General features: G+C 39.8%; 1 protein-coding gene across 1 annotated transcript in view; it reads left to right on the top strand.

Moving 5' to 3' along the window:
- The window catches only part of TAPT1 (transmembrane anterior posterior transformation 1), a 74,173-nt gene that overhangs the window by 43,533 nt on the left and 19,960 nt on the right, over positions 1 to 10,680 (top strand). Inside the window, exons 9-12 of the mRNA XM_019526318.1 lie at positions 2,979 to 3,059; positions 4,547 to 4,656; positions 8,092 to 8,151; positions 9,488 to 9,556. Of these exons, the coding sequence (XP_019381863.1) occupies positions 2,979 to 3,059; positions 4,547 to 4,656; positions 8,092 to 8,151; positions 9,488 to 9,556 (320 nt within the window). The remainder of the gene's footprint in view (positions 1 to 2,978; positions 3,060 to 4,546; positions 4,657 to 8,091; positions 8,152 to 9,487; positions 9,557 to 10,680) is intronic.

Genomic DNA, 10,680 nt, shown 5'->3' with positions numbered 1-10,680 from the left:
GGGGGGGGGGGGGGGCCCACACAGGCTGGTTTGCCCTGGGCCGTGGGCCAAAGAAGTGGCAAAGAAAAGTTCGGTTCACAGAGACTAAACCGGAAGTGGTACTTCCAGTTTCGTTTTTGCTGCATCCCTCGGATGCCGGTTAGTAGAATTTTCTAGCTAATAGAGTGCCGGTTAACACAGCTTTTGCTGTAAAAGAAAAAGTAGTAAATCTAAAGAATGTGCTCTGTTATAGAAATGGGTGAATGATCACTGCATTTATACAGTTCAGGAGTTAGTAAATGAGAAGAAAACTCTCTGTAAAGAGAAGATGCTTCACCACTAGTGAAACTCAGAATGGTAGTTTCTCATATACTTTTAAATCTGCTTTATCTTCTTTTTGAGTTCTGCTCTGTTAAACTGGTTTCTTCATGAAAAGCCTTACATCTATGTGACGTGAAGCTTATATGAATCTGTAGCTTCTTTCTTGTAGTTCACTGAATTCCAAATTCTTCTGTGTTGTTAAATCTCTCTTCTTCCAGATGTGTCCAGTATTTATTAGCAAAATGCTGTTATTTCAAAAACACCTCAGTCTGTTCTTTACCACCTTTTAACTACTGTTTTCATTTTTCTTTCTTTATCATTCTTTCACTTTTTTTTCTTGATTTTTACTTTCACTGCTCCATTCTTTTCTCTGTCTCTCTGTCTCATTGTTATAATAAGTGAAGAGCCCTTTTAGTTTGGATTCTGTGTTTTCCATTTCTGAAAAAGTAATTTCCCACTTTTCTGCTCCCCTTTTTCACGGCATTCTTCTAATCCTGTTGTTCATTCCAGACACCATACTACTTTCATTCTTATAAAAAGGCTTGAAATGGCTGCTTGTTGTCTGATATTTCATTTCATTCCTCATTCTGTTCTTGATCCTTTCGAAGCTGTTTTTTTTTCCTGGTCATTCTAATGTGACAGCCCTCAGTGGGGTTGTTAATGACTAGCTTAGCTAAATCCAAAGGACCTGCTTCTATTCTAATATTTGTTACTTCTTTCTAATGCTGCAAATGTCACCTTTTTGCCTTTACTTCAACAAGCATGTGTTTGGTTTGGTTTGTTTTCTCCTTCTCTAGTCTAATGATTTTCTATCGGCTTGCTTGATGCATTACGCAGAACGTCCTGGGAGATTGTTTTGCTAAAGATACTTATCTGAGAGAAGCACCAGTCCTGGGGTTTGCACCTGTGCTTAGGCCTAATGCTGGAAATTCTCATAAATCAAACTAGGGGGATCTCTGCATGGCTGGAAATTTCAGTCCCGTTTGCACACTGTTCTCTGGTTCAAGGAATATGTTACAAAGTAGTAAATATAGAAGTTGTACTTTGAGCACTTTGATTCTGCTCTTTTTAAAGGTTTGTTGACCTTCTAAGGCTCATGCTTCATTGTTCTGACCAACTTGGGAACATTGTTTAGCACTGTTGCACTTTGGCTTTAGAGGCAGTACAGTCAATACAGCCACTTACAATTTTTAGAAACAACAAATGGTTGTATTTCTTGCTTTGTTTCTCTACTGCATTGAGAATAGGAAAAATATCCAGTGCTTTGAAATACGTAACAGGTGCAGTCCTTGGTGCCAGCGTGCTTTAAATTCATTATCTCAGCATTGGTGATGATTAGTTAGATAAGTGGCTCTCAATTTTTTTGTATTCAAGGCACCCCTCCATAACCTATGAATTGAACAGCACCCCATTTCAAAAACAAACTTACTGATTACATTGCTTACCTCCTTGCAGTGGGGACAGGGGAATGTCCATGCAGGGACACGCCTGAGCCTGCATTTACCTGTTTATCTCCTCACACATTGTGGCACTCTTCAAAAGATATCTTGGCAGCCCAGGCTGCTCCAGTACCCTGGTTGAGAATCACTGAGCCAGATGATGCACCAAATTTTGGAATATATGATACTTCCTGTGGGTGCCAATATGTAAAAGTTTAGGTGTTGAAGGAAAAAAGAAGTGATGTCTCCACAGCAGTATAGTCACATGGGTTTGTGAGTTTGCACAGAACAATATAGATTCAAAAGTAGATTCAGCAGTGGTACTTCAACCATTCAAAGCAACTGGTTAAAAATATCACAGTGGAGTCACTGGTATACTGTGTGACCAGGTTTCAGATCAGTGGTATATGTTAGCAAGGGTGGAGAGTTAGGGCACATGTATAATAAGTTAACAAAGGTAAAGCAAGGAAAGGTCCATGTGTCAGCTGTACAAGTAGCTGTCTGAATGCATGTGCATGCTCCCACAGTAAATGAAAGTAACCTATGATAGCTCTTTCATTGAGGATGGGAAGAGCTAAAATGAGAGGTCTTGTGGTGGAAAATATTAATGGCTGCTGTCAGCAGTGCCATTAATTAAGAAATCATTGTGGAAACTGTTGAAGATGTCAGTTATACTAAACAGATGACAGAAGCTCTGTCCTCTTTTTTCCCTTCTCCTATTTTGCCTTTCAAATTCCTGTTTCTCACCAAATTTAGAAGGGTTCTGCTTACTGAAGTCTCAAACCATTCCCTGAAATTTTGGAGTTGATTTACAGCTTACAAGATTGGCCAGCATTGCATGCAGCAAAAATAAATATGCTTTTTTATGAAAGAAATAAAATTAGCTCTCCAAATCGCGTGTACTTTTTCATTGGAGGTTAAATTTGGGGGAATTTGCTGCTGCTTAAGTCAGTGCTATTGTCTGTTGCTCTTGGGAGGACACCAAGCTAAAGGACAGATGGTCTGGTTTGGTAGGGCAAATCATAGGGTTCTATATCAAGGTTGACTGCTCTGGAGATGCCCCTTTTACCTTTCTGACAAAAGAACTGATAGTTTCTTCCAGTTTTCTTTTAATACTGTTTTCTTTGACTTTGATTGAATAAGAGAAGGATTTTGTCTTTGTCTATAATGACGCTACTGTAATATAAATAAATAAACCATTTCTTTGGAATTTACCTTTAATTTTTTCCCTCCCCCCAGATATAAAGGAAAGATTCACCAACTATGTATTATTACTAATAGTATGTCTAAGAAACATGGAACAGTTCTCATGGAATCCAGGTAATTAAGACAGTGGAAAAAATGTGAGAGATTTTAAAAATGGTATAACTGTTTGTATAGTCTAAGCCGTATGTAGCAGCATCATTTGACAGTCAGAAAATCAGCTAACGTAGGTCAGTTGGTGTCAGTGCTGGCTGTTTGTAGCCCTGAGGCTACCTGACTGACTGGGCCTGCATTTTGAAGGCTTCTATAGTCTACAAACAGACATCACATTTGTCTTGGGATAAATCCTAAACATTTCACAAGATAAGAGATGCTAATGGTTTATCCTGGGACATCACAAAATGCATCTGAGGAGTTATCCCAGGATCGCATCATTGAAGCAGACAGAAAACCAGCAATGCATTCAGTTCCTCCTCACTAAACCCTGATTAGACAGGAGATGTGTGTACATGCCAATCCTGGACACACACAGGTACAACTTGTCCAGAGACAAATGCAATGTCTATTCCTAGCTTTAGAAGCAAGTCTCTCTGAATAAGGGTGACAGGGTGCAAACAGCTGAGCAGAGGCTGAGTAGATGCTATGACTAAGAAGATAAAGAGCCTTAATGAGGTTCACTCAGGCTCTTCCCTCACAAAGTAGCAGGCAGGCTTAAATCAAATCCAGTTATACAGTAGAATATATCAGTATATACTGTATACTGACAGGTTACAGCTTACATTCCATAATGGCTTTAGGTTTAGGTTCCTTGCCCTCTGCTAAAATAGGGGTTACAAGCTAACTGTGGGTGTACAGAGTTGGAGCAAACAGGTCTGTGAGACCGCTGAAGTGTTCCAGCTTATGGCTGTGGATTTATCTTAGCACCTATGTGGAAACGGGTGAGCTCCAGCTGAACTGGGAAGCAGCACTTTTTGACATAATAGTACTGTTACCTAAGATTACAGACAGCCCTGATATGAATGACCCAGGTTCTGTTGTACTCCCGCAGGCAGATCTGTTGGCAAATAATTGTAAAGATAGCACTAGATAAATCACGTTGAGGTCATGCTAGGAAATAGATATTTCTATAACTGGCAAGGGGGGTGTCACAAACATGTCTGCAGAGTACCCCAGGTTTTTCCCTACTGTCCCACTGTTTGTCTTGAGGAACAAACCAGGGCTTGCCCTAGAACAACTCCTTGTCCTGCAGGCCTCAGCTCCAGATCCAACAAGTGCAGTGAACCCCAAAATCATTCATTGTAACCCTCTGTAAGAGTGCAAATACATCTCTTCTGACTGTAGTATCATTTTTACTTCGACAATTTCTCACTGAATTTACACTAGCTTTTCTTTTAATGTAGCGGGTTGGCAATGCATGTAGTGATATCAGGCTAGATTCCATAGCCTTGTTTTCAGTGGGAAGAAGTATTTTTAGGACATGATAGCTGATTGACCTATACTTTGTTAAAGCTGCTGCACTGAGCAGAATTACGATATGGTTGTTTTTGTCTATATGATATCTACTTCGACAGTATAACTGACTTCAGTATTTTTCTGCCCTTCAGATCACCTTTGGGTGTTGTTGCCAGATGTTTGCATGGTGATTGGATCAGAAATTGCAGTAGATATTGTGAAACATGCCTTTATAACAAAATTTAATGACATCACAGCAGATGTAGGTATACATTTGGATTGATGAATAATTTTTAAGTTGTAGTAGTTTACTCTCCTAAAAAGTGTTACAGAATGTTAAATAAGATTGATTTTAATGCAGGAAGTGTTGTAATCCTTTTGCTATTTAAAAATAACGAGTGTCATTTTGTAAATGTGTAATTATTTTCCTGTTAATACACTTCTGAGAATGAATTCAATGTGCCAGAAATACTTCTGCTTCTAAATTAATAGTTCTAGATCCATAAATTAGAGGTGAGACTCTTGTGTAACAGTCACAGTTCACCGTAGAAGATCACTTATTGAAAAAGTCCTCTTCCTAAACAAAGTAGGTATGAGATGCAATGAAAGTTTCAGAAAAATCTATTTCTTTTCAAGTCTATTGGATCTTTGCATTGAGTACAGTTTTAAAGATGGAATCTGGAGTCAGAATATTTTAGTTATTCCTCCCGTCCCTGCAGCACTGAATATTAAGTAGGTTGGCTGTTAGTTTCCCATTCCTGTAATTTCCTGGGGCATATAGAGTATGTAGTCCTTTAAGGCACTGGAAGGAATTGTTTATTGTGTATTAACGTGACACAGATGTTTTCTTTATTTGTCTTTTAAAAATATTGTGTGTTCAAATGCACTATATAAATTTGAGAAGAGATGGATTAGCATTTCTTTGTAGCTACTAAAATCCCCTTTTCAGGAAATGAGGTCAAAACTTTGAAAGTGCTATCATTTTCAGTATCTCCATAAAGTAACTAGATTGTGTGGTCTAGAAACAACTTTAATAGATACACTTAATAAGCTCCCTTATGCCAGAGGCATTTTATGCATGCCCTAGTTTTGTGTAAAGAGTATAGAAAAGAGGAATAGTGAAATGAAGATAGCCAGAAATACAACATGCTTCAGTGTGCCAAATCAGTTGGGGGAGGTGGATGGTTCCCTGTGAGATTTTTGTTTAAGGAGTTCCTTTATTATTATGTAGCCTTCTAAAGATGTAGAGCTATTGAGCCTGACTTTTTGGAGGGGCTGACCACCTGGGGTGCAAGTTAAAGTCAGAGCTGCAGTTTTCAATCTCATTGTCCTCAAAATAGATACCATTCCCCATTCATAACAAAATACATTTTAAGTAGCTTTCTTAAACTTTTTCTCCCATTTTCCTGTTACAACTTTCTTTATTTGCTTAATAAAACCAGGGGTTTGGTTATTTGTTCCTTTTGAGTGTTATGATTTGATATAACTTCTAATTCCAGTTACTAAATACATTTTAAAAATAATTTGCCTTCCACATACAGCAGGTTCATACTTTTGTTCTGGCAGTCTTGATCCAGGTTTGTGGTTCGAATAAATGTTATGTACCACAAAGATGATATACTTTTAATCTTCATTGTTCTTTTGCTGGATTTACTAAAGGCAAAGATTTCTTAGGGTGATATCTTTTATTGGATTGACTGTGTAGTTGGAATAAAGGTAGACAAGCTTTTGAATGCAAGACATTTTGTTTTGCATGACGTAATGTCATTCATGGAAGACCCCAAAACTCAAAAGTTACTTGTGGGGCACTGATTTTACTTATGTAAAAAGACATGATCATTAAGCAGGATAAAACATTATAACAACTTTAAAAAATATACATGAAGAATACAATATCAGATTGACTTTGAAGAGGTGTTAAGTGGAATTAATCTGCCTATTTGGAATTGTGCCAGGATAATGGAGGAGAGAAGTGATGAAGATAAAATTGCAGATGTTGCATCTTGCAGATGTTGCACTTGCAGTTTTACAGTGATCGGAATCCTAGTGAAGTTTAGGAGGCCAGTTTGCTTAAACTAGATGTTAGTATCTTGTTGGTGAAACTGAAATACAAACACTGAATTATATAGGTTTGCATATCAACACTGTCATATACATTTGTATATAACTGTCGTAATGGCCATAATAGAAGCATTCATGTTGCAACCCCTGTCAGATTCCAACAGATCTGATAAATTCTGCCAAATACCTTGTCAGCAACAATCTCAGACATGCAATTCTGGAAAAACATACAAAACAAGATATCATTTGTATTAGAGGTGCACTGATATATCAGTCTATATGGGATCGGCACTGATAAAAGGAAAAATGATATTATTGGCATTTGGCTTTTTTTAGCTGGTATAGCCAGTAATGTCACTAATAAATGCCATGAACATGCACGCAGCCACAGGATGCACACAGCGAGGAATCTAGCCAGGCAGCTTGGAGAGCAGCCAGTAAGTCTGTGGAGAGGGAGGGCATGGGGCAGAGAAGATGGAGGCCCCCATGATGAGAGAGGGACTGGGTTAGGGAAAGGCACTGTCCAGCCAGGGCAGGGATGAAGCCACAGACAGGTCATTCAGGGGGTGTGAAGAGGAGAGGGGGGGTGGCACCCCACTGCTGTGTGCACCCCTGGGGGAGATGGGGGGCATGTGGGCCCCAGATTTGTGCGCAGGGCAGAGACGAGCTGCCTGCTGTGGGCTTGGGGCCAGGGGCTGTGCCAGCCTCTTCCTAGTGTAGAGGCTGGGCTGGGGCTGTACTCGGGGCAGGAGGCATTGGCGTTGGGGGGATGGGGGGTGCTACGGGGTGGGCTGTAGCTACCCCAGAATTCTCTGTAGCCTCCCTCCCAGTGCTGCTGCCCCCCCACCCCGGAAGAGGCTAGCACAGCCCATGAGCCCACAGTGGGCAGCTTGTCCTTGCCCCATGCACAAATTGGGGGCCTTCAAGAGAAGGCTGGACAGATATTGGCTGGGGTGTTATGACCCTGGTACTCGTTCCTGCCCGGGCTTTGGGGTTGGACCTGATGATCTGTTTAGGTCCCTTCTGACCCTAAGCACTATGAAATCTGAGGGAAATACGCCCCTCATGCCTTCCTCACGGGTGCATGCAGCATTGGGGAGCCATTCCCCCTTCTCATCCTACCCTTCCCCACACCCTCCGGGCAAGCCATTCATGGCTTTTGTCCTGTGCCCTGCCTCACCCTGGCTGGACACCAACTACCCCTGCCCCAGCTCCACTCTCTTCCTCACTGTGGGGGCCTCAATCTTTTCCCCCCCCCCCCCCCCAACTTACCAGTCCAACGCTGATCTCCAAGCTGCCAGGCTGCATGTTGGCTGTGAGATTGGTATCATGGCTGGTTAATAATTAGTCGTCATTATTGGCCAAAAAAGATCTTTATCATTGCACCCCTAATTTGTATCAATGCATTCTTGCATATCTTCAGAAAACTGGTTACCTTTGTTGTCCCAGTTTGTACAATATCTATTCCTAGTTATACAGCAGTGTATGCTACACAATAGGGCTGAATCCATCAGCTGGTGCACAAGCCTTCTAAAACTCCTTTTTTACAGAAACACTGTATTGTTAAAATTGTGTTGCTTTCTATACGTTTTCAAAACACATTAATCGCATATTCAATGTGATGGATTTTTTCCAGGTCTACAGTGAGTACAGGGCAAGTCTTGCTTTTGACCTTGTTAGCAGTCGGCAGAAAAATGTAAGTGAGAAAGTGAAGGCTATTTTCTTGTGTTAAAGCCAACAGATGTTCTAAAATTGGTTTTATTCCTACGGTGTTGAAACTGTATGTGCAAAATAGTGTCTCGTGAGATGAAAAGAAAAGTGTCCTATAATCTGGTCATGTAATTTTAATTAATTTCTTCAGGTCATTTAGCCCTTCAGGTAATTTGCAGTCAGTTGCCTTTGTTCTTTAAAAGTAAATTGTGTTACATACATGGAGACAGTTGTTATAACCGAAAGCATTATAACAGTTACCCTAATTACAATCTTGTCTGTGGTATGTTGGAAGTAAGCTGGCTAAACTAGATTTTTCCTGGATTCTCTTAAAATAATTTTGAGCTAGCTTTCTTTCCTTTCAGTTTTACCCATGCTAGATCAAGTACTTGTACAGTGATTGTTGGTAATTTATATTGTCATTTCATTAATTACTTTTACAGTCGTGTGCCTTGCTTGTTACTCCTACAGTATACATGTGTAAAAGCAGTGTATTCCAAGAACTTGGAATCTTCCTTTACCTGAGGTTGTGAACAAAAGATCATAAGCATGCCTTCTCATAGAGAAGAGAGTTAAGTTACTGGAATTACTAATGGAATCTCAATATTTGTACTCTTAGGAATGCATTGGATTATCTTGAAACTTTTATTTCTTTGAGTGATGGCAGTTTGAGAAAAATGGAGATTATCTGCTATTACCCTTCTTCAGCATGAAAGATGTGTCAACAGTATATGAGAATTCTTATTCATAATAATAGGCCTATTTTATGAGGGATTGCAAGCAGGAATATATAGGCTTTAAATGGTTAATAATGAAAAGGGTTTCTAGACCCTAATTACAGAAGCATTTACAATTACTTTAAATTGCCTCTGTGGTGTTTTGGATAATCGCATCTTTATTCTTTTCTGAATTTTTGTATGTGATATTTGGGGAATCAAGACTAAGTTGATAACAGAAGTCTCTCCCTAAGTGGACTGACAGTAGAGCACAGATGAAGTGCCTTGGCCTGTTCAAATACAAAGACCTAGTTGGTCTTGATTTAGAACTCTCAGGCTAATTTTGCTAGTCATATTAGTGTTAATAGTATTCATGCACAAATTGGGATCTGTATTTTTGGGTCCCTGCAGATTTCTCTGACAACACTTGTTTACCAAATCAAGCTAACTGTGTAATTTATTATTATAATATTTGTTAAGCGATTATTATCTTCCTAGTATATGTAAAGTAAGGTAAACTTGTTCTGTTACGTTGATTGATGGTTCATATACCAGGGAGAAGAACTAAGGCTTTATTTTTTTTCCCCTTCCCTCCCTCTGTCCCAGGCATACACAGATTATAGTGATTCTGTTTCCAGGAGAATGGGGTTTATTCCTCTCCCATTGGCTGTCTTAGTAAGTATCTTTTACACCCCTGCTTCATAAGGTTCCTCCGTCCCAGAATTTTTTCCACTCCATCTAAAATATCCTTAATTTGCTTCTTTGGGGCTTTTCTCCACATGTAAGAATACTTGGGAAGAAGGTGGACACTAGGTTAATAAAGGATTTGACTAAGACTCTTGTACAGAAGAACTTTTATTTTTAATATGCCTGTGTTTGTGAGATTGAAATAGCTTATTGTGATACGTGTGTTAAATGAACACCTCTTTGTAATTTGTAAGGTGTAGTTACAAGTCTGAATTTAACTACCTGATTAAAAAAAAATGAGTTAATGCAAATGTTAATGTTTACCATCCCAACACGAAGGGGTAAATTCCATAGCACTAATGTATAGATCTATTAGGGCTTGGACCATTTTAGTGGAATAGGCCACCACCATGTTGATTAAATTTTTTTATTACTTTTGGCAAGCATCCTGTTTGTTCAGTCAGAACAGTAAAAGCAGCTAGCTACCAGATGGTTATTAGTAATGAAGGCTTTTTAAAAATCTTGGTAGGAAAGCTTTTTAAAAAAATCTACAGGTTCCCTTGTCTTCAGTGCAATGGTGCATTCAGTAACTTCGGACTTGTCCATATGCAAAAATTGCCAACATAACTATTGCAAAATAAGCCATTCCCAAATTGATTCCACTGGATCCCAGGAGGACATGCTGTTGCAGAATAAATCACTTTATGATTGATTCTGTAACTGCTTTTCAGAACTATTCTGCAATAACTTGCAGTATAGCTGTTTCTGTCGTATCTGTCAGGGTGAATTTCCATGTATAGACAAGACTTAGTCATGATGGCTAAATACAGACGGTCAAAAAGCCTGAGGCTGAATCTATTCAGTCTTTCCAGGTTAGTCTAAGGTGCATAGATTGAACTGAGAAGCAAGTGAACAGATATTCACTTTTGATTCTGGAAATGCAGCCACACACCTGCAGTGGCCCAAGCCAGAAGTGGGGGGAGGGGCGCTAGAGCATGCCTCCCAGCCTGTTGGCCACTGCCAAAGGGAAAGGAGGGAAGCTGGGAGAGCAGCCCTCCGAGGTTTCCCCACCTTGAGCAGAGGTGGGCCTGGCCAGGTGGGGGGGGGCGCTG

This window comes from Gavialis gangeticus, unplaced genomic scaffold (genome assembly GCF_001723915.1).
Source record: "Gavialis gangeticus isolate Ggan-Ray unplaced genomic scaffold, GavGan_comp1, whole genome shotgun sequence".
Taxonomy (NCBI): Eukaryota; Metazoa; Chordata; order Crocodylia; family Gavialidae; genus Gavialis; species Gavialis gangeticus.
This window is presented reverse-complemented; position numbering and strand designations above follow the sequence as displayed.